Below are 25,631 nucleotides of genomic sequence, written 5' to 3'. Positions count from 1 at the left end.
AGGTTATCAATAAGATCAAGAGATTAAAAAGTTTCCTAAAAACAAATTAAAATGAACATACAACAATATGTGGGAAGTCACACTACCTTTGACTTCTCTGAATTCACATGTTCATAGACAGGTTACATAAATGTGATTTTATCTAAGTTAGCCCTGTAATTACTCAGAATATGAAATCAAGAGGTTCCATGATTTCTTCACTCATGTATGTAAGTCTTATCAACTCAACAAAATTGTAAGATATAGAACATCTTTTACACAGCAACCCAGTGACACAGAAAAGAAGTTGAGTTCTATCATTGTGAAACCACTGAGGTATCTAATGAAGAGGGAGAACTTTGAAAGCTTTTTTATGGGTGCCATTCTAAGTGCTTTCCTAGCACTTAGAATGTTGTCATTCAAACAGAGGAATACCTCAAGTGAAAATAATATTCTGTTGAAACAAAGATTTCAGTCTCCTGTCCTGGGTTGATAGACAAGAACGCTTATGACTAGGAAAGGGGCAGTTGGCATTCAAATGTCCTGTATTTTAATTCTTTTTTTTTTTTAAAAAACAAACTTCACATAGTTCTCCATGGCATTTTATTTATTTTTTTATTCTTTTTTAAAATATATTTTTATTGATTTCAGAGAGGAAGGGAGAGGGAGAGAGAGATAGAAACATCAGTGATGAGAGAGAATCATTGATCAGCTGCCTCCTGCACGCCCACCACTGTGGATCGAGCCCACAACCTGCCCTTGACCGGAATTGAACCTGGGACGCTTTAGTCCATAGGCTGATGCTCTATGCACTAAGCTAAACCAGCTAGGGCCAGTATTTTAATTATTGAGGGATCTTTCCCAGGTTCCTTTAAGAATGATTATAAATGTAGGATAACCACTGTGAAATATTTACCCAAAGGTTGCATATCCTCAAAGAGCAGAAAAAAACGTTGGTGGGAAAAGAAAATGAACAATTCTCCCTCATTTCCAATAGATTCAGAGGAAATACAGAGCAGCAGAGATGAGAGCTGCAGAGATCTGGCGAGCAAGTGAGGCATGCAGATTAACCACTCTGCGCCACAGGGCAGAACCTGGGCCATTGTAGCAGGAAAAGTTCGGGTAAAGATAGGGAAAGAGCTATGCCAGTGTTTTGAAATACAACTTTCTATGGTGGTGGAAATGTTTTGCACTGTCCATTAGCCATATGTGGCTACTGAGAACTTGAAATATGGCAATTCAAAAAAAAATTAATTGATTTTTAGAGAGGAAGGGAGAGGGAGAGGGAGAGGGAGAGAGAGAAACATCAATGATGTGAGAGAATCATTGAATGGCTGCCTCCTGCAAATCCCCCACTGGGAACCAAGCCCGCCCACAAACAAGGCATGTGCCCTGACTGGGAATCAAACCATGACCTCCTGGTTCATAGGTCAACACTCAACCACTGGACCATGCAGGTGGGTCGAAATGTGGCCATTTTGACTGAAAAAATAAAATTTTATTTAATTTTAAATATTTTTCATTTTTCTTTTAAAAAATACATTTTTAATTGATTTTTAGAGAGAGAGGAAGGCAGACAGATAGAGAGATAGAAACATCAATGAGAGAGAAACATCCATGGGCTGCCACCTACATACCCCCTACTGGAGATCAAGCCTGCAACCAGGGCATGTGCCCTGACCAGGAATCCAGCAGGTGATGTTTAGGTTCCTGGGTTGACGCTCAACAGCTAAGCCACACCAGCCATGTTCATTTTAAGTATTTTAAGGTTTAACTTAAATATCCACATGTGGCTAGTGACTACCATATAGGGAAGCATAACACCAAATATTGGCTCAGGAGTCACTGAGTGGCCCATAAGAAAGGAGGGGCTTCGGAGACAGTGTGAACAGACCAGCCTAGCCCATACCAAATACAACTACAGTTACCCACCAGCACTTTTGATCGTACACAAACCTGATTCACCAGAGGCAAAGATGGGTTACAACTGGAAATAAATCAAGCCCCTGTAGTTGATTTCACATTTTCCTGCTCCATAGGTCAACTAGGAGAGCTCCCACTGGCTATTTATATCTACACACACACACACACACACACACAGCTTACAGCTAGCTATAAATACAGTGGAGGACATTTGAAATGACTGAAAACCAGATAATCAATCTGCCTCACTGGCATTAACCCATGGAGCAAAATCTCAGAGGGTGTGCTATCTCTGCAGGGTTTTTACATTTTTCTTATGTTGGACTGAATTACACTCCAATACACTAAGTAAGTCTCCCTTTAAAGTACCCAGTAAATACAGAACAATTTAAAATCTTAAGCAGTGTGTAGCACTGCAGAGAGTGTAAATATATAAATACAAGTTTTATAAGAAATTTTTAGAATCTATAATCTAAACATTAAGAAATAGATTTGTAAGTTCTTTGATGGGGGAGAAAGGAGACATGCATTATTTTCAACAGTAAAGATTTTTTAAAAAAGAAATAGATTTATAAGGTTTTAGTAATAATAAATGAAAATACTAGCCGAAACCAGTTTGGCTCAGTGGATAGAGCGTCAGGCTGTGGACTGAAAGGTCCCAGGTTCGATTCTGGTCAAGGGCATGTACTTGGGTTGCAGGCACATCTCCAGTAGGAGATGTGCAGGAGGCAGCTGATCGATGTTTCTAACTCTCTATCTTTCTCCCTTCCTCTCTGTAAAAAATCAATAAAATATATTTTTTAAAAAATGAAAATACCAAATTGCATATGCATCTTCCCCAAAAATCATGTAACCAGAATTAAGTTGGATTATATAATTTTTTCTAATTTTTGGATTCCCTTAAGTTAATTATTCTCTTATAAATGAATGATGACATTAAAAACAGCATATAGCTCCATTGTGTGAAAATATAAAATCACAATATAGATTTATTAACAAAATACATAACTTGATCTTGACATACTTAAAATCTATAAATTAAAATTACTAAACAAACATATAAGGTTATTTCCCTTATTGAAAAAAGTGTGTGGGTATGTGTGTTCATAACTGTATATGCAAGGTATTGAGTAGGAGAATGGTATTAGTTTAATGCTTCAAAATACTAACTTGTCACAAAAGATACATTTTCTTTTTGAGTTTTTGTTTTTCATCAAAATAATAAGAAAGCATATATGGAAATATAAAACTAAAGGAACCCTACAAAAATTATTTTGAATATCAGCATTCCTTCCCTCTATTATGCACAACACACACACACACACACACACACACACACACACACTCACCCACAAACACACAAATCCAGATGCAATCATTTTCAACTCTTAGTTCTTTCATTTATAATTATCTCCGTGTAGCTAAATTACATACATAGAGAATACTAAAACAAGCTTCAATAAATTTAAATTTATTTAAATAATACAAACTATATTGTCCAATCACAATGAAATTATATTAGAAATAAAAAAAGAAGGAAATTTGCTAAATTCACAAATTGGTCGAAATTAAACAGTACATCATAAATAACTAACGGGTCACAAAAAATGTAAGAAATTGCAAAACACTTTGATGAATGAAAATATAACATACCAACACTTTTGGGATGTGGTTAAAGAAATGCTTAAAGGGAAATGTATAGCTGTAAAACCTATATAAAAAATAAAAAAATATCTCAAATTAACCTTCCACCTTAAAAAACAAGAAAAAAAACTAAACGCAAACCAAGTAGAAGGATAAAATGTAAATGAATGAAATAATAAGAAACGGTACATAAAATCAACAAACTATAAGTTGAATCTTAAAAATATCAACGAAGTTGATAAACCTTTAGATAAGCTAAGATGAAAAGAGATGACTCAATTTAATAAAATCAGAAATGAAAGAGAGGACATTATTACCTACATTACAGAAATGAAAACAATAAGAGAACAGCATGAATAATTTTACACCAACAAATTAGATAATTTAGATAAAACTTCTCAAGAAAAAAATAGAAAATTTGACCATGTTCATCTGTGAAGTGGGTGAAGATGGTCAAAAGGTACAAACTGCCAGTAATAAGTTAAATAAGTCCTGGGAATGTAATATACAGCATGGTGACTATAGTTAACAATACTCTATTGTATACATTTTCTTCTACAAGGTTTATATTCTTAGATTTTTATAGTTATATCTGGTCCATTTTGAATTAATAGGAATTATTTAAATAAAACATTTATTTTTTGATTTTTTATATTTGGACTTATGAAAAATAAACTCTCATTTTGAAAAAATGTACTTTCCATGTCACAAAATAATTTTCCTTTTGAAACTGTCTTTTTATAAACTGCTGTTTGCTAAGTCCATAGTATCTCATTAGGTTTCCATAACTTAATTAATCTTGAATAACAAACTTTGTACCCCTTGACCAACATTTTCCCATTTCACCCTCCTCAGAGCCCTTGAGAGTAAAATGGTAACCACCATTTTTCTATCTTTAATATTATATATTTCTTGTGTCAATGATCTGTTCCATGGGTTTGATTATGTTAGATTCCATAGATAAGTGAGATCATACATTATCTTTCTGTGTCTTCTTTAACTTAGCATAAGGTCCTTTAGGGCAATCCATGTTGTTGCAAATGGCAGGATATTATTCTACTTTGAAAGCTTAAAAATATTCCCATGCATGCATATACCACGTTTTTATTATCCATTTGTCCTTTCATGGGCATTTAGGTTATTTCCATATCTTGATTATTGTGAATAATGTTGTAATATAGTGCAAGTCTCTCTTTGAGATTCTGATTTCATTTCCTTAGGATCAATAAGCAGAAGTAAGATTGCTGGGTAAATGGACACAGACACTGGGGTGGTGGGGGCTTGCCCTCAGGGGTGGGAGGGATCGGGGGGTCAGTTGGGGAAAAAGGAGACATATGTAATACTTTAAACAATAATAAAAACAAGATTTCTGGGTAATATGGTACTGATAACAATACTGTACTTTATACTTGAATTTGCTATGAGGGTAGATCCTAAGTGTTCTCATCACAAAAAAATAAGAAAAAGATGACTATGTGAGGTAATATATATGTTAATTAGCTTGATCATGGTGATTTCATTATGTATATACTAGAGGCCTGGTGCACGAAATTCATGCATGGGTAGGGTCCCTAGGCCTGGCCAGCGATCAGGGCCTATCAGGTTCCCCATCTCCCTGATTCCCCACCACCCTGCCTCCTCCTTCCCTTGGCACCCATGTCTGCCGCCACCCACCCCCAGTTCCCTGTCCCAACCCTGGGGCCCAGCCCTGATCAGGTGATCGGGACCTGCTGGCTAGGGGGAGGGGCCAACTGCCACCATAGCGGATGGGTGGTAAGCCAATCGGGCCTGTTGGCTTGCAGGGGAGGGATGGGAGGAGGTACCTGGGAGGTTGGCTGCCAGCCCTGAGGAGGGAGCCAGCTCGGCCCCCCTGGGAATGGAGTCATGTTCACTGCCACCCACCCCTTGTTTCCCGTCCCAGCCCGGGGGCCCGGCCCCCATCAGGCAATTGGAGCCTGCTGGCCGGGGCAGGGACCTAGAGGTTGTCTGGCAGGTCCCATTAGCGACTGGGGCCTGCGGGCTGGGGGCAGCTCCTGCATTGAGTGTCTGCCCCTTGGTGGTCAGTGCACGTCATAGTGACCAGTGATTCCAGTCCTTCCAGTCATTATGGTCATTTTGTTGTAACAGTTGCTTAGGTGTATATATATATATATATTCACACTTTATGTATATACAATAAAAATATCACAAACTTTTATAGCAAAATAGTCACATATGTAATGTATTTTTTGTCTGTCAGGTGACAACGTATGAATTTGACTTTGACATTCTGATTAATTTCTTTGAATCTTCAAAACTTTACACTCGATATCATTTGTCAAAATCTCCTATGCCTCGGGTCCCTCTTATTCGACCATGTCATATTCAAGCTACTGGTATGTAATATGAAACATTCAAGTGATGTGCATAAACCAAATATTTTCACTTAAGCAGCTGAAAGTTTAAAAATAGGGATATGATATTTTTTAAAAATATTAATATTAGAAAATGAAATTATGATTGCTCTGCATTTTACTTAAATTGTGAGTCTTTGAGATTGAATTTTGATAGATAGCATGGATATAATCTCCGATGAGGAAACCTTGCTTGAAAAAATAAGATATAATTTTTTTAAATAAAAGGTCAGTTTAGTACTTTATTCATTGTGTGGGTAATTTTTAAAGGATTATATTAAAATTAAATCATTAAAATAAGCTACATTGGCTATAAAGTGAAAGGATGGAAATTTCATTTTAGAAAATTTTTTTCCCCATATGGATAGGTTACTAAAGGATTATCTACATGTACAGAAGGATAAGTATCTTAAAATTTTGAAATATTTGTCAAATATATATTTACTCATTTTCTCCAAATATTCAAGTATAAAACCAATGTACTCTGCAAAATGTAGTTTTGGAAAGCTTTTGCTTTGCAGTTCATAATATATGTTTAAGTATTTTTCAGGGAAAAAAAAAGTTTAGACTATAATATATTTTGTTTTCATAGTTCTGACATTAAGTTCTCAATAATAAAATAGTAATCAGTGAATAATTACACTTGGCACCTTGTAAGAGAAGCCTCATTAAAATAGCATATATAATATAGAGATTTAGTTTACTTCCATTTAAAATACAGAATTAAGAATTTCACAGGTGGTAGGGAGGCTCCATGAAGATAAATTAATGTTTCATCATAGAAAATTGGAAAATGTAGAAACACAATAAATGTCATCTGCAATGTGAATATTTAGACTACACTATTAGTAATATTTTGGGATTTTACTTTTGTTCTATATTTTGCTTTTTATCAGTTTTTTTGTTAACATATTTGAAATCTTACTGCCTGTGTTAAGTTGAAATCTGTTCATGCTTACTATAAAGTTTTACTTGAATGTCATAGACCCTTATTAATTATATAAATTAAGGCTGATAAGTATTGTAGAATATATCATCGGTAAGTGTCTCTTATAGATTACTTAACCATAATCAGAAGCATTTAGGTTTTTTCCGTTTTTAAATTTTCTTATTACTATAAATATTGTAGTAGTGAGCATTTTTGTGTATAATACTTTTTTCTATTTAGATTTTTTCCTTTTTAAACATTTTATTGAATTCACTGGGGTGACATTGGTTAATAAAATTATATAGGTTTCAAGTATACAATTCTATAATATATCATCTGTATATTGTACTGTGTTTTCAATACCCCCAATCATTTCTCTTTCTATCACCATTTATTCCCCCTTTACCCTCTCCTCCCTCCCACCACTCTGGCAGCCATCATATTGTTGTCTGTGTTTGTTGCTTTCTATTTTATATCCAAAATGCGAGTGATATCATATGGTTCTTTTTCATATCTAGATAATTTTTCTAAGTGAGATTCTCTGAGTTGGCTGCATTCTAAAGCACATACACATTAAAGCTCTTGATTCATTTTTCAAAAGGGCTTTTGTGAAGAGTTGTGCTCTTTTACCTCTCTACTAGTATAAACTGTAACCAGTATTGAATTAAAGAAATTGGATACCTTTCTATGTGATTAAAAGTATGTTATTTCCATTTCCATTTTTTGGATTGCTTACAGATTATAATTTTCTATCTTTGCGGTCATATATTTCTTATGTCAATGATCTGTTCACGAACTTTGCCTTTATCACTAAGATTTTGTATTTATCTGACAGATGTCCATGATCTCTTTACAGCGGGTCCCCCCTTATCCACAGGGTATGAGTTCCAAGAGTTCAGTGGGTGCCTGATACCAAGGATAGTGCCAAATCCTATGCATACTATGTTTTTTTAAATGCACTTACATACCTATGATAAAATTCAATTTATAAATTCAGCACTGTAGGATATTAATAACCAACTAATAATGAAATAGAACAATTATAATAATATACTATAATAAAAGTTATGTGAATGTGGCATTATTAAGTAAAATAAAAGTTAATGTGTACATAAGCAGTGTGATACTGCAACAGTCAATCTGCTAATCAAGACGGCTACTAAGTAGCTAACAGTCTGGGAGAGTATACAGATTGAGTATGCTGGACAAAGGGATGATTCAAATCTTGGGCAGAATGGAGTGGAATGCCAAGAGATTTTATCACACAACTCACAATGTGCAATTTAAAACTATTGAATTATTTATACAGATTAGGAGAGCAGGACTGAACTGATTTTTACCAATGCCATGATTGTCTATGTAGAAAATTTAAAAGAATTGATAAAAACAATCTCTTGGAACTCTAGTAAGGTTTCGGGATAAGAGGTTAATATACAAAAGTCTATTGCTTTCCTGTATACCAGCAATGAGCAAATGTCTTTTGAAATTAAATACAAAATACCATGTACATGAGCAGCCTACAAGATGAAACACTCATGTTAATAAAATATTTACAAGATCTATTCAAAGAAACCTACAAAACTCTAATGTAAGGAAACAAAGAAGAATTAAATAAATAAAGCAATATTTTATGTTCATATAGGAAGATACTGTTGTGAAGATGGCAGTTCTTTCCAACTTGATCTAGAGAATGAAGCCAATCCCATCAGATCCTCAGCAAGTTATTTTGTGGCTATTGACAAATTGATTCAAAATTTATATGGAAAGGGAAAACACCCACAATAGCCAACACATTTTTGAAGGAGAACAAAGTTGAAGGACTGACATTGTGGAGGAATTAAATATTTATTACAAAGGTGCAGTAATTAGGAGAGTTTGATATTGGCAGAAATATAGACAAATAGATCAATGGAATAGAAAAGATAGCCCAGAAATAGATCTGTAGAAATGTAGTCAACTGATCTTTGACAAAGGAGTACAGGCAATGCAATTCAAAAGATAGTCTTCTCATAATTTGGTGCTGAACAACTGAATATCCACAAATTTTAAAAAAGAAGAAAAATCTAAAGACAGTCCTTAAATTCTTCACAAAAATGAACTCAAAATCTATCATAGACCTAAATATAAAATTCAAAACCATATAAAACAGAAGATAATATAGGGAAAATCTAGATGTCTTTGGGTTTGGCAATGGTATTTTAGATAAAACAACAAAGGCAAGATCCTTGAAAGAAAGGATTGATAAACTGGACTTTATTAAAATTAAAAATATCTGCTTTACAAAAGATACTTGCAAGTGCCAAAAAGACAAACCACTGGCTTGGAGGAAATATTTGCAAAAGACATATCTGAGAAGGAACTGCTATCTAAAATATAGAGAGAACCTAAAATTCTAGGAGAAAAACAAACCAATTAAAAAATGGGCCAAACATCTGAACATACACCTCACCAAAGAATATATACAAGTGGCAAATAAGAATATAAAAATACTTCACATCGTATGTCATCAGGAAACTTCAAATGAAAACAACAGTAAGATACCACTATACACCTATTAGAATAGCCCAAATCCAGAACACTGCCAACACTAAATGCTAGAAAAGATGTGGGGCAGCAGGAACTGGTGGGAATGCAATTGCTGATGAGATTACATTGCTGAGGGGAATGGTAAATGATTTGCTATATCAGAAGACATTTGGTATTTTCTAAACATACTCTGAAGATACAATACCTTAAATTGTGCTCCTTGGTATTTTTCTTAAAGAGCTGAAAGCTTATATCCACATGAAAACCTGTACACAAATGTTTATGGCCAATTTGTTAATAATTGCTAAATCTTAGAAGCAGCCAAGGTGTCCTTTAGTAGATGAATGTATATATTTTGTTATACTCTGACAGTGGATTGCTATTCAGCACTAAAAAGAAGTGAGCTATTAACTCATTGATAGAGATCCCAGAGACCTTAAATTTATATTATTAAGTGAAAGAACCCAATCTCAAAAGGCTACATATGGTATCATTTCAACTGTGATATTCTGGAAAAGGCAAAACTATGGAGATAATAAAAAGATTAGTCATTTCCAAGGGATGTGCGGGGAGAGAGATGAATAGGCAGACTACAGAGGATTTTTAGGGCAAAGATTCTTCTCTGTATGATACTATATAAGGGTGGAGATTATATATATATATATATATATATATATATATATATATATATATATAATGATCAAATTATATATATATATAATGATCAAATTATATATATATATATATATATATATATATATATATATATATATAAAATCTCCACCCTTATATATCATTATACATTTGTTTAAACCCATAGAATGTACACCACTACAAAGGATCTGTAATGTAAAGAGTGGACTTTGTATTATAATGATGTAGAACTGGGCCTATCATTGTAGGTTCATCAATTGAAACAAATGTACCACTGTAGTGAAGAATGTTGATAATGGGGGAGATTATGCATGTATGGGGGCAGGGGTATATTGGAAATCTCTACATCTTCTCAGTATTTCTGTGAATCTAAAGTTGCTCTAAAAATTAATCTATACTAATAATAGAGGAATATGCAAATTGTCCAGGATGCCTTCACACTAATAGTAACAACCGAACAGCAGGCTGCATGGGGCGACCAGGTCAGCAGGGGGTTAGTGAGGGACAACCAAACAACTGAACAAGCAGGCAGCGTGGTGCGTTCCAGGCCGGCAGGGGGGTTGGTGAGGGACAACCAAATGACTGGACAGCAGGCTGTGTGGGGCGACCAGGCTGGCAGAGGGGGAGGCATTTGGGGGCGACCAGGCCGGCAGGGGGGCAGTTTGGGGCAACCAGGTCAGCAGGGGGGGCAGTTGGGGGCAACCAGGCCACCAGAGGGGGGCAGTTGAAGGTGACCAGGCAGGAAGGGGGGGCAGTTGGGGCCAACAAGGCTGGGGGGGGGCAGTTAGAGGAGACCAGGCTGGCAGAGGTGGGCAGTTGGGGGTGACCAGGCTGGCAGAGGGCAGTAAGGGGCAACCAGGCTGGCAGTGGGGGCAGTTAGGGGTGATCAGGCCAGCAGGCAGAGGTGGTTAGGGGTGATCAGACTGGCACGGGGGGAAGTTAGGGGCGATCAGGCAGACAGGCAGGTGAGCAGTTAGGAGCCAGCGGTCCTGGATTGTGAAAGGGATGTCTGACTGCCAGTTTAGGCCTGATCCCCGGGCATCCCCCAAGGGGTCCCAGATTGGAGAGAGTGCAGGCTGGGCTGAGGGGACCCCCCCTCTGTGCACGAATTTCATGAACAGGACCTCTAGTCTATTAAAAAGAGAATTTGATTTGCATTTCCCTAGTAGCTAGTGAAGTTGAGCATCTTTTCATATATCTGTTCTCTATTTGTATGGAAAAAGGTATCTGTTCAGGTCCTCTGCTCATTTTTAATTAGAGTGTGTGTGTGTGTGTGTGTGTGTGTGTGTGTGTGTGTGTGTGTGTGTGTGTGTGTGTGTTGTTTTGCTGTTGAGTTATATGAGTTCTTTATATATTTTGGATATTAACTCCTTATTGGAGGTGCTGTTCACAAATATCTTTTCCCATTTGGTTGGTTGTCTTTTTGTTTTGTTGATAGTTTATTTTGCTGTGCAGAAACTTTTTAGTTTGGTATACTCACATTCATTTAGTTTTGCTTTTACTTTGCTGGTCTTTGAGGTCAGATTCATAATATCCACTTTTTAAGACCAAGGTCAATAAGTTTTGTACCTATATTTTATTTTATGCATTTTATTGTTTCAGGTCTTATATTTAGGCCTTTTATCTATTTGGAGTTAATTTTTGTCTGTGGTGACAAATAGCAGTTTAATTTCATTCCTTTGCATGTGTCTTTCCATTATTGCCGGCTCCATTTATTGAAGAGGCTTTCTTTTCTCCATTGTATGTTTTTGGCTCATCTTTGAAAATTATTTACTTATTTATATGTGGGTTTATTTCTGGGCTCTAAGTTCTGTTCCATTGGTCAGTGTGTCTTGTTTTTCTGCCAATGCCATGCAGAAATTTGATAATTGTCATTGTACCATAATTTAAAGTTAGTGAGTGTGAGACCTTTGGCTTTGCTCTTTCATTTGTTTATTTTTTTAAATCCTCACCCAAGGATATGTTTATTGATGAGAGAGAGCCATATGAGAGAGAAACCAATTGGTTGCCTCCCATACTTGCCTCCACTGGTGATTGAACCCACAACCTAGATATGTGCCCCGACTGCTAATAGAGGCTGCAATATTTTGTGTGCAAGACAGTGTTCCCACCGACTGAGCCACCTATGCAGAACTCAGCTCAACTTTGTTGTTTTTTCTCAGGATTGCTTTGGCTATTCAGTGTCCTTTGTGGTTCCATACCAATCTGGTGACTTATTTTGTTGTCTTTCTTTAAAAAATGCCATTGGGATTTTGATGGAGATTGCATTGAATCTGGGTATTGCAAATCAAAACCACAATGAGATACCACCTCATACTTATTGGAATGGCTATTATCAACAAGACAAGTAATACATTTTGGAGAGGTTGTGTTGAAAAAGGAACCCTCCCTCATTCACTGCTGGTGGGAAAATAAACTGGTACAGCCACTACAGAAAACAGTATGGAGGCTCCTCAAAAAGTTAAGAACAGACTTACCATATGACCCATCAGACCCTCTTCTGTGTATCTACCAGAAAAATTTGAAAACATTTGCATAGATCTATGCGCCCCCTATGTTCATTGCAGCATTATTCATGGTGGCCAAGACATGGAGACAATGAAAGTGTCCTGTGATAGAGGACTGGATAAAAAAGATGTTACATATATACAATGGATTACTACTCAGCCATAAGAAAAGATAAAATACTGCCATTTGCAACAACATGGATAGATCTTGAAATATGCTAAATGAAATAAATCAAACAGTAAAATTCAAGAACCATATGATTTCATTCATATGTGGGATATAAAACTGAAAGCAACAAATGAACAAACAAGAAAAATAAACAATAACTCATGGACACAAACAACTGTATGGGAAGGGTGTTGGGGGGTAGTAAAAGGTAAATGGGGTCAAATATATGGTGGCAGAAGATGATTTGACTTTGGGTGATGGGGTGATAAATCAATGGATTGTACACTTGAAACCTGTGTAATTTTATTAACCAATGTCACCACAATAAATTTAATAAATTTTTTAAAAAGGATTTTCTAACAGGTAATACTATCTTCTCTAATGTATTTTTACAGATTCCACCATTTCTAATTTTTAATAGAATGGTTATTTTCTTTTTTCATGCATGAATGTTATGATACACAATCTACATATTTTTATTTATTCCCATATTTTTCTGCTATATTTTCTTTTCACTTCTGTACTGCATTGGTTAAACTCAGTATGTAGATCATTTTAACTTTGTTTACTTTTTTCTCAGCTCAATATTTCTTATATTTTATACTCTTTTATTGTCTCAAGGATAGTTTTTTAAGTTTTGTATTTAATTACCATTAAAAATACAAAATTGGAATTTTATAGATGTGATAAACTAAGATATTCTAAAAATGTTTAAAATTTAAGTTTCTGTCTTGCTGGCAATATATAAAAATAGAAAATAATTGTATATTTTATTATTTCATGTTAAAAAGTATAAGTAAGAATTATCTATGAGCTTATATCTATTAATTTTCAGTTCATTTACTTTCTTCTCATAGTATTGCAAGCACCAGTGACTTTATCTAGAACTCAATTTATATTTGAGATCCCACCATATGCTGTGAGGTATAAGAAAAGGGTCTCAAAAACTCAGGTATGTATAGAAAATTGGTGCAGTTTACAACTGTTTTTTCTGACTATGGTTTTTAGTTTATTGAGTTATTATGAAGCATATGTTATAAGAAGTCTTTCATTTTTTGAGAACTTGTGTATACATATATGTGTAATTTGCATAATTATATACATATATATCTAATTTCTCAAAAGTATGTATATATAGGGTGGGGCAAAAGTAGATTTACATTGTTCATATGAAAAATAATACAATAATTAATAAATAATATAAGAATAAACTGTGTTTTGCATACTCACAATTGTAAATCTACTTTTGTCCCACCTTGTTTCTTGTATGTTATATATACACTAGAGTCCTTGTGCACAAAATTCGTGCACGGAAGGGGGGTGTCACTCAGCCTGGCCTGCACCCTCTCCAATCTGGGACCCCTTGGGGGTTGTCTGACTGCTGGTTTAGGCCTGATCCCACTGGCTCCTAACTGCTCTCCTGCCTGCCAGCCTGATCGTCCCTAACTGCCTCTGCCTGCTGGCATGATTATCCCCTAACTGCCTCTTCCTGGCAGCCTGATCACTCCCTAACTGCTCCCCTGCCAGCCTGATTGCCCCCTAACCGCCTCTACCTGCTGGCCTGATCACCCCTAACCGCCTCTGCCTGCCAGCCTGATTGCCCCTAACTGCCTCTGTCTGCCGGCATGATCACCCCCTAACTGCTCCCCAGCAGGCCTGATCGCCACTGCGCCACACTGGCTCAGCTCAAGTACAATTTAGAGGAGAGTCTTCTCCCTTGATTGGCAAAGGACTCACAGTGGCATCAAAGAAAAGGAACTGTGACTCTAATATACTACTTGGATTAGGCATGAATGATATTTACAGTCAGAATAAAATGTATAATCTAGATAAGTCAAGATGTTTATGTAGCAGAAATAAAATGTGATCATATATAACATCCTATATAATAAAAGGTTAATATGCAAATGGTCATCACACCCTCATGCGTAACGACTGATCAGCAGGAGGCTACATATGCAGCAGGCGCTCACTGGTGGATGGGGCTGCATATGCAGCGAGTGTGGGTGGGTGGGCGGGGCTGCATGTGTGACTGGTCACCAGGAGATGCATGGAACACCTCTCGGTCTTACCCCCCCCCCAGCTCCTGTGGGCGGCAGCAGGTCGCTCCCTCCTCCCTCCCATGGAAGTGGCATGGCTCCCACCAGCTCCTGTGGGTGCTCTATAGCTCCCACTAACTCCTGCAGAAGTGGCAGGTGGCCTACTGTGCGCGATTTTGTGCGCTGGACCACTAGTCTATATAATAAAAGCCTAAGCAACCATTACATTGGAATGACCAGAACAACTGGTCATTATGATGTGCACTGACCACCAAGGGGCAGATGCTCAACATAGGAGCTGCCCCCTGATGGTCAGTGCACTACCACAGGGGGAGCGCCACTCAGCCAGAAGCCAGGCTCAGGGCTGGTGAGCGCAGCTGCCACAGTGGGAGCCTCTCCTGCCTCTGTGGCAGCAGGTGCAGTGGGAGGGGATGAGCCAAACAGCACAGTGACTGCTGCTTGGCACACTGCTACATCCCAGGAGGAGTCCCGGACTGCGAGAGGACACAGGCCAGGCTGAGGAATCCCCCCCCAACCAGTGCACAAATTTCATGCACCAGGCCTCTAAAGTGATGTGTATATTACATACAATGTGTATGTGAAGATTAAATTGACAGAAGGACTGAGAATGGTAGAAGGAAGAGGAGTGAAACTCATCTTACATAGTGAGTAATTAAAGGGAATTGTCTAAAGTTGACAAGGAAAAGTAAAGATATAAATACAGTGTTTAAAGTTGCCAGGTGACTAATGGAAGAATTAAAATAATGAAAATATCCAAAATTGGAAGGTGGAGAAAGGGGTGGAGGTAGTGCAAATGAGCTAAATCCTCATCTTTACTAGTGGGCAATCAAGACATGATATCTGAATCTGATATATCATATGAAATAGCCATGTGATTGTCCAAATTATGTCCTCCAAATTTGTTTAATTGTTAATTCACAGACTGTGAATACGTCACCTTGCAAAAGATACTTTACTGATGTTTAATGTGATTAAGATTAAAGACCCTGAGCAAGGGAGATTATTTTAGAATATCTAGGTGGTCCCATTCTTTTCACATGAGTGGTTAAAAACAGAGAACCTTTTCTGACTGTGACCAGAAGAAATGTAATGATAGAAGAAGAGCAGAGAGATGTTTGATGTTGCTGGATTTGAAGAACGTGGATGGAACCCACCAGACAAAGATTGTGTTTGACCTCTAGAAATTAGGAATAGCAAGGAAAGATATCCTTTCCTAGAGCCTCCAGAAAGTGTCATAGTTTTTTCTAACACCTTGATCTTAATTTAGTGATATCTATGTTGAACTTCTAACCTACAACACTGTAATATAGTAAATTTGTGTTGTTTTAAACCAACTATGTGGTATTTTGTTATGGCAGCCATAAAAAACTCAAGGGAGCCCGATCAGTATCACATTTAGAATCAGGTATAACTATTAGAGCAAATCCAAATCATAGTTGGCTGCAATTGCTTGCTTTTGGAAAGCAGAACTGTTGAAGAGGAGGGGTTGAATGGGGCAGCTGTTTTTTATAAGCATTTTTGAGCTATTTGTGCAACCTGTGTATAGTATTATTTTGATAAAATTAGCAATGATACAACACATTAAAAAAGGTAAACAATATTTTTCTATAGCTGACTGCATTGATTTTATTCTTAGGAAAAGATATGGAAAGTAGTTACTATTTTAGAGATCTTATACTAGTTCCTTAATTTCAAAATGAGAAAAATGAGTCATTCAAATAGCTAGCATGATTTTATGTCCACCTTTTGTTTTAAAATATGTTGGTTTTTGTTATAAGATACAAATGAACTTTGTTATATAGTATACAAATATTAGAACTAAATATTATTTCCGTACTAAGAGATATCTAGAGTAAAATTGACTCATTTTTACAATTTTAAATATTTTAAAGCAATCATGCTTTAGGAAAAAACAAAATACATTATTTTGTTGTGGTTACAATTGTACGGACCATTCTATACTCTTCAAATTTTTGAAGAGCAAAGTTAATTTAAAAAAACCTGAGGGGGAGGAAGAGATTAACCAAAGAACTTATCTGCATATATGCATAACCCATGGACACAGACAATAGTGCTATGAAGGCCTGGGGTGGGGGCAGGAGTAGGGAGGACGGGTCTGTGGAGGGGGGAGCATAGGTCATCTATAATACTTTCAACAATAAAGATAAGTTTGAAAAATAAGAAAAGAGCCTGGATGGCATGGCTCAGTGGTTGAGCATTGACCTATGAACTATGAGGTTGGGTTGCAATTCCAGGTCAGGGCACATGCCCAGGTTGTGGCTTGATCTCTGGGGTTTATACCTAGAGTGGATGTGCTGGGTCATGTGGTAATTTTATGCTTTACTTTTTGAGAAACCACCAAAGTGTTTTCCAGTGAATTCTTTTCTGTTAGTCACTTAACCTTACGCTTTTCATTGTTCAGTTCTTCTACAAATACTTATCCTTCTCTGGTTGGTTGTGTCAATTATGATGTTCTGTGAGAGAGATGAAAAGGAAATGATGCCTCCCACCTCTGATGAGATGCTACTTGAAGCAGCATGCAAAATAGCTACTATTTATTCTTGTTCTTTTTTGCTGGTGTCCAACCCCAGCAGGTCCAGGGGTCCCCAAAGGCGTGGACGGAGCCGGCGAAGAAGGAATGACACGGAGACAGCGTTCAGTTGATCAGCAGCCTAGCCAGGATCTCTAGCCAGGTTCTGCAGCCAAGTTCTGGTCTGGATCTCCAGAGAGGTTCAGCTTAGGATCTCCAGCCAGGTTCTGTGTCCATGTTCTCTTGCTAGGTTCTCCAGCCAGGTTCTGTAGCCATGTTCCCTCGCTAGGTTCTCCAGCCAGGTTCTGTCCAGGTTCTCCAGCCAGGTTCAGTCACCAGGTTCTAGTCAGGTTCTCTTGCCAATTTCTGTAGTCAGGTTCAGTCCAGGATCTTTTGCCATGTTCTCTCGCTAGGTTCTGTCTCTAGGTTCTGAGGCCAGTTTCTGTCCAGGATCTTTTGCCATGTTCTCTCCAGTGAAGTTCTTCTGTCTCTAGAGAACGTTCTGTGTAGGTTCTGTGCCTAGGTTCTGTCTCTCTTGGTTCTGTCTTGTTACATCTGTATTTATACCAGTTGATTCCAATCCTATCAATCTCTATTCCAAAGGTTAGGGCGTTTCTTATCTCCATTCCAGGGAGTAAAGATTATGTAGCTTAAGCATGATTGTTCGCAGTTAAAGTCATTAATTACCCGCCTGGCACTTAGTTAAGAGGTTTTATTCCTTCCCTAACTTCAGTGGAAAATCCCTACCTGGGGAAACAACCCTTCTCAGAGAGAGACCTTGGTTAAAACACATAGTGCCAAGAAGGTGAGCAAACATATTAAGAACAGTATGCCATATATGCCAGGTCCCTTAAAACAGCAAGGATGGACCGGCTCCCGGCACTTTTTGTCTGCAACTTGCCAGGAAATGTTTATTTAAAGACCCTCATGTTCCCAGAATAGTGGTACGCTGATTCATTTGTGGTTTCTGTCTATTCTGCCTTCAGCTTGATAAATGGCCACATTCTTGTATTTATCTTGATGATGATGCTGATATCACAGCTTGTTAGGTGCATTCTCTAGTGCAAGGCACAATGCTAAGAGGTTTACATGTTATTTAATCTTCATAATATACTTCAATATACTTCTGAAATGGATATTTTATTTTTTAAATATATTTTTATTTATTTCATAGATGAAAGGAGAGGGAGAGAAAGATAGAAACATCAATGATGGGAGAAAAATCATTGATCGGCTGCCTTGTGCACATCCCTCACTGGGGTTAAAGCCTGCAACCTGGGCATGCGCCCTGAATGGGAATTGAACGGTGACCCCCTGGTTCATAGGTCAATACCCAACCACCGAGTCATGCAAGCCAGGCTTAAATGGATATTTTACATCTTTTTGTCCAGAACAAGGTTTAAATCAGTGAAGAAATTTCACCTTGCTGGAGGTTGACAGGACAGCAGGAAGGTGCGGCTATGCTGGGGCCTCCCATTCCTTGGAAAAGTTAATATATACTCAAATGTGATTCTTTTGATTCACTGGACAAACTTGGCATTTGAAAACCAAGATTATGCCATATCAAATAAAAAGGGGGAAAGAAGAAAGCCTTTGGCAAAACCACTATGTAGTTTCAAAATCTATACCTAAAAAAGTATATGGGAAAGAAATGACCACAAAAGCAGCATACCATCACCTTCTAAATTATTTAATATTTAAGTGTAATATTTGTTATAAGTTACACTAGGAAGCTTATTTCTTATTTTAACTTTAGTATGATACTTTAATGCTGTCCCTTACACATATACATCTTAAACCTACAAAAATGTATAGTAAGGATTATCAGTTTTTAGATCCCCAAGATAAAAAGTTCTTCCTTTCCAAGATTCATCATGGTTGTAGTTTTTCAAATGTGGAAACTGTTTTGTGTCTCAGTGGATTTTCTTTGCTGCATTTGGTGCCAAGGGAAATCACTGATTGCTTAGGCAATAGTGGTATAAACTGTAACATTTCCTTAAATGAAAGCATGACTGCTGGTAGCATAGTAACAGGCAACTCTACTTTATGAAATATTGTAGGTTTTCACAAAATGCTTATAGATTTTAATATGATGGTAGGTGTTGCAGCCGTGGGCAAACTACGGCCCGCGGGCCGGATCTGGCCCGTTTGAAATGAATAAAACTACTGAGAAAAAAAAGACCGGACCCTTTTATGTAATGATGTTTACTTTGAATTTATATTAGTTCACACAAACACTCCATCCATGCTTTTGTTCCTGCCCTCCGGTCCAGTTTAAGAACCCATTGTGGCCCTCGAGTCAAAAAGTTTGCCCACCCCTGTGTTAGAGGCACCTCTCACCGACACCAGAGAGGTATTACTAGACATCCCCTTATGTTAGTGGGAGAGGGTTGTTCCCAACCTCGATCCTTGTCTTCTCATATAAAGGAATTTATGCAAGAGACCTCGATTGCATTGTATAATGCCAATTTATTAAAGCATGCACTTTTATTAAAGAAGGAAAGCAAGCAAATCTATACATCTGGCTTATGAAGCAGAGATGGGTTCTCAGCTAATCTGAAAAGTTAATTGGGTGGGTATCTGTCTATAGGTTTCAAAATTTGTTTGCTGAATAATTTGGTACAGATAGATTCTCAGGGTCCCTTTTTACTTTGCTGTAGCCTTACCAGAATTTCTGAGAAGCACCTGGCTATTAAACCCCAAGTTTGTTAGTTAGCTCCTCTGACTCAAACAGCCTCTCTGTTCAAACTAAAAGACAAAGATAAGCTACTTTCAAGGCTGCATTGTTGCATCTCCCTCCTCCCTGCTGTGTTTACAACTCAGGGATAATTTCCACCAAGGAGTTTCTCGTTATTAGAAAGTTCCCTTCCACTTCAAGCCTCTTTTGAACTTCATAACTTTTGCTCTAAGAATGTTTTACAGGCTAGGGGAAAATAAGACACTTCCCTAGGACATCTGCAGGACTGTCTCCTGGGGTGGAAGAAACACATCAAAAAACTATCTGCTCAACTTCAATACAACAGAAACCCCTCCCTTCCTTGTCACCTAGCAACAGCCTCTGCTTAAAGAGCAGGCTATCATTTATGCCTTGCTCTGTATTGATTAGCAGTACTTTCCCTTCATGGAAAGTAAAATAAATTTCCTTTCTACATCTCTTCTTTTAATTTTTAATTCTTCCACAGCCATTGGCACTAGCCAAACCCTAACTATAAGAGCTTTAGAAAGCTACTTTATATGCAAGAGCAAGAAAAGTCAATTCATGAGATAAGAAATAAAAATGGCCAGTAGGTAAATTAATATCTGTTCAATCTCTAGTCAAAAAATGTACACTAAAATGAGATACAAATTTTATTTATTTATTTATTTATTTATTTATTTATTTATTTATTTATTGTTGAACAGGTGTATGCACATGGTACAAAATTCTAAAATACATAAATATATACAATTATACAATAAAAAGTATATTTCTCTCCTCATATGCTATCCTCCAGCCACTCCCTTCTCCTCTCCAAAATCAACTATCATTACCAGTTGAATATATGAATGTGTATAAATAAACACACATGTATGTATTATATATATATGCGGGTGTGTACATATAAAATACATAAATATATATATTATTCACAGTGTTCTACACCTTGCTTTTTGCCCCCCTAACAGTTATTCCTTTAATTTTTCCATATCTATACATATAGTTGCCTTGTGTTTTATTCCATTAAAATAAAATAAAAATTATTAACTTTTTGGGGTTCATTGGCTAATAAGCTTACATAGGTTTCAGGTGTACAATTCTATAATATATCATCTGTATATTGCACTATGTGTTTGCTACCCTAAATCAAGTCAGAATATACTTTAATTTAGGTTTGTATGATATTTAGCACCTGGCCAGACTGACTTTTATTTTCCATGGGGTTGAGAAGTATGTCAGAGAGGCATCATGTGAAGGGATACCAACATGACTTTGATATATATACCAAATTTCCAGTTATTTTTCCCTTTCCACACTATACTTTGGAAGTGAGCTGTCAGTTTCAGCCCACACTCAAGGGGTATAGGGTCAAGCTTGACTTTCTGGAGGGAAATCATTTTTGGAATTTTTCTGTTAAGAAAAATTATTTCTTTCCTTAATTATTTGCTTATGTATTATATAATTTATCACTACAAACTCACATGTATTTATTTTATATTGTCAGTTATAATCCAGCATCACATTATTTATTTTGTTGCTAAAATTGTTTCAACTTTGGCTATTGAGAGCTTTTATTTTTATTTATGTATTTATTTATTTACTTATTGAATCTATTTTTACTGTTGAAAGTATTACAGATGTCCCTTTTTTTACCCTTTCACCTCACTATTTTCTGTGTCCATGGGTTATGCATATATGAGTTCTTTGGTTAATCTCTTCCCACCTCTCCCACATTACCCTTTCTTCTGAGAATCTTCAGTCTGTTGCACGTTTCCATGTCTCTGGATCTATTTTGTTTGTCAGTATCTTTTGTTCATTAGAATCCATATATGAGTGAGATCATGTGATATTTGTCTTTCTCTGACAGGCTTATTTCACTTAGCATAATACTCTCCAATTCCCTCCATGTTGTCAACACTGGGACCTCTTTTAGATTGGACTTTTCACAAACTCTCGTCATTATAATTTTTAAGCATTCTCTTATTTTCTGGTAGTACAAATGGTCTAGGCTAATCTTTCATTTTATTTGTTCAAGCTCTAGAATCAACATTTTCTCTGAGAAGCATTAGTACATTTTATGGGGGAATGAGATTTAGAAATCAAGATCTGTGGAGTAGATGTGCTAGGTGCTACTGGGATATCATGTGTTCTAGACCTATTTGGCAAATAGAGTAAGGAAATATTTGTGTGTACAATAAACAATGAATACACATATATCTATAATTCTCTATCTACTAGAGGCCCAGTGCATGAAATTCATGCATGGGGTTGGGGGTGTCCCTCAGCCCAACCTGCACCCTCTCCAATCTGGGAGCCCTCAGGGGATTTCCTACTGATGGCTTGGGCCTGTTCCCCATGGTTCTCTGCTCTCTTTAGGGCCTGCCTGCTCCACACCACAGTGATGGGCAAGCAGGCCCTGCTGGATTCTGTCTGTGGGCGCACTTGCCTGCTCGTGGGTCGCCACAGCGACGGCCAAGCAGGCCCTGCTGGGTGCTGCCTGTGGCCGTGCTTGCCTGCTCATGGGTCGCTGCGGTGACAGCTAAGCAGGCCCTGCTGGTGCTGCTTGCAGGCCGTGCTTGCCTGCTAGGCTCACATTGCCGGGGTGATGCTGCCAGCATCCTGCCCCGGCCGCTATGGGTGCCGCCATCTTTATTGCAGAGTGATGGTTAATTTGCATATTACTATTTTATTAGATAGGATTTTTATCATCTATCACATACATCTATAATTATCTATTTAGCCTTTGTATCTACATGCTCTCTCTCTCAACATAAGTTCAAAATGGTATCTCCAACTGTGACTCTAATCTAGCACTACAAGGTTCATTCCATTCTTTCTCCCTTGCTTGTTTTTCACTCCTTTCTCTCTCTGACAGTGATAAATCTGGCTCTCTAATTTATTATTTATTTTTAAAATTAATTTATATATTTTTAACCTTACCATGCTGATAAAAGTTTCATAATTTTAACCAGTAGCTTGTTAGAAGTGCTAAGACATTTACCAAGTTTATAAAGAGTAACTTTTTGTGTTTAGCTTGATAGTTTCTATTCAAAATGTAGTCTTTCAAAGTTATTTGGACTATTCCTCCTCATTCCCAATAACATCAGTGAGGTTATTTTGTACATTTGTAATATAGTTTGTCATAGTCTATGATTCATCCTAGGATTTCCAACATCTTGGCTGATTGTACCTTACAGAACAGTTGCATCACACCCAAAATTCTGTGTAACACTTTTGTAGTCAACTATTCCTCCTCCCACCAATAACGTGGCAACCACTGATTGCTTTTTTGCATCTACATAATTTTACTTTCCAGAATGACAGATAATTTAATTGTATAATTTGTAGCTATTTGGGTCTCATATCTTTGACTTAACAAAATATATTTGATATTCACCTATCATTTTTATGAATACTTGTATTATCACAGAATTTTATTCTATTGTTCACATATAATACAATTTGTTTATCCATTCATTAGCTGAAGAAAATCTTATTTGTTGTTTCTAACAGTGTTTGATGATTATGACCAAAGCTATTCTAAACATTCACATACAGATTTTTGTGTGGACATAAATTTTCTGTTCACTTAATTAAATACTTAGGAGTGGGATTACTGGGTCATAGGCTAGGCCCATGCTTAACATTATAAGAAACTCAAACTGTCTTCCAAAGGGGCTGTTCCATTTTGCATTCTCACAATCATGAATGAAGGTTTTTGTTACTCTGTATCCTTGTCAGTTAGCAGCACTATTTTGGTAGTTTGGGTTTAACTCAGTCTCTATCCGTTGGGTACTTTTCATAGTTGTTAGTAAGCTATAAACATATTTGCATACTCTTTGTTTACCTAACAACCCTTTATTTTTTTTTCAGTGATTACTATTTTTTTATTGTTTTATTGCTTACAGTATTATAAGGAGTATTACATATGTCTCCTTTTTCCCCCGCCCTTGACAATCCCCTGGCCTTCCCTACCCCCCAATGTCTTACGTCCATTGGTTATGCTTATATGCATGCATACAAGTCCTTTGGTTGATCTCTTACCCCCCCTCCCACCCCCCAACCCTCCCCGGCCTTCCTGCTGTAGTTTGACAGTCTGTTCTAGGCTGCTCTGCCTCTGAATCTATTTTTGTTCATAAGTTTATAATGGTCTTTATTATCCATAAATGAGTGAGATCATGTGGTATTTTTCCTTCATTGACTGGCTTATTTCACTTAGCATAATGCTCTCCAGTTCCATCCATGCTGTTGCAAATGGTAAGAATTCCTGCTTTTTTACAGCAGCACAGTATTCCATCATGTAGATGTACCACAGTTTTCTAATCCATTCATCTACTGATGGGAACTTAGGCTGTTTCCAGATCTTAGCTATGGTGAATTGTGCTGCTATGAACATAGGGGTGCATATATCCTTTCTGATTGGTGTTTCTGATTTCTTGGGATATATTCCTAGAAGTGGAATCAGTGGGTCAAACGGGAGTTCCATTTTTAGTTTTTTGAGGAAACTCCATACTGTCTTCCATAGTGGCTGCACCAGTCTGCATTCCCACCAGCAGTGCACGAGTGTTCCTTTTTCTCCACATCCTCTCCAGCACTTGTCGTTTGTTGATTTGTTGATGATAGCCAGTCTGACAGGTGTGAGATGGTACCTCATTGTTGTTTTGATTTGCATCTCTTGGATGATTAGTGACTTTGAGCATGTTTTCATATGTCTCTTGGCTTTCTGAATGTCCCCTTTTGAAAAGTGTCTATTTAGGTCCTTTGCCCATTTTTTGATTGGATTGTTTATCTTCCTTTTGTTAAGTTGTATGAGTTCCCTATAAATTTTGGAGATTAGGCCCTTATCAGATATGACATTGGCAAATATGTTTTCCCACACAGTGGGTTTTCTTGTTGTTTTGTTGATGGTTTCTTTTGCTGTACAGAAGCTTTTTATTTTGATGTAGTCCCATTTGTTTATTTTCTCTTTAGTTTCCAATGCCCTAGGAGCTGTATCGGTGAAGAAATTGCTTCGGCATATGTCTGAGATTTTGTTGCCTTTGGATTCTTCTAGTATTTTTATGGTTTCCCGTCATACATTTAAGTCCTTTACCCATTTTGAGTTTATTTTTGTGTATGGTGTAAGTTGGTGGTCTAGTTTCATTTATTTGCATGTATCTGTCCAATTTTGCCAACACCATTTATTAAAGAGACTATCTTGACTCCATTGTATGTTCTTGCCTCCTTTTTCAAATATTAATTGAGCATATTGGTTTGGGTCGATTTCTGGGCTCTCTATTCTATTCCATTGATCTATATATCTGTTCGTGTGCCAGTACCAGGCAGTTTTGAGAACCGTGGCTTTGAAATACAGCTTGATATCTGGTATTGAGATCCCACCTACTTTGTTCTTTCTCAGGATCGCTACAGCTATTCGGGGTCTTTTTTTATTCCAGATGATTTTTTGGAGAGTTCATTCTAGGTCTGTGAAATATGCTGTTGATATTTTAATGGGAAGTGCGTTGAATTTATAGATTGCTTTGGGTAGTATGGATATTTTAATGATGTTGATTCTACCAATCCAAGAACATGGTATGTTCTTCCATCTGTTTTTGTCTTCCTCTATCTCTTTTTTCAACGT

At 37.1% G+C, this 25,631-nt stretch overlaps 1 protein-coding gene across 1 annotated transcript in view; it reads left to right on the top strand.

The window, feature by feature from the left end:
• The window catches only part of CFAP47 (cilia and flagella associated protein 47), a 467,420-nt gene that overhangs the window by 104,572 nt on the left and 337,217 nt on the right, over positions 1–25,631 (top strand). Inside the window, 2 exon segments of the mRNA XM_059678706.1 lie at positions 5,786–5,921; positions 13,581–13,675. Of these exon segments, the coding sequence (XP_059534689.1) occupies positions 5,786–5,921; positions 13,581–13,675 (231 nt within the window).

This window comes from Myotis daubentonii, chromosome X, assembly GCF_963259705.1.
Source record: "Myotis daubentonii chromosome X, mMyoDau2.1, whole genome shotgun sequence".
Classification (NCBI taxonomy): Eukaryota; Metazoa; Chordata; class Mammalia; order Chiroptera; family Vespertilionidae; genus Myotis; species Myotis daubentonii.
This window is presented reverse-complemented; position numbering and strand designations above follow the sequence as displayed.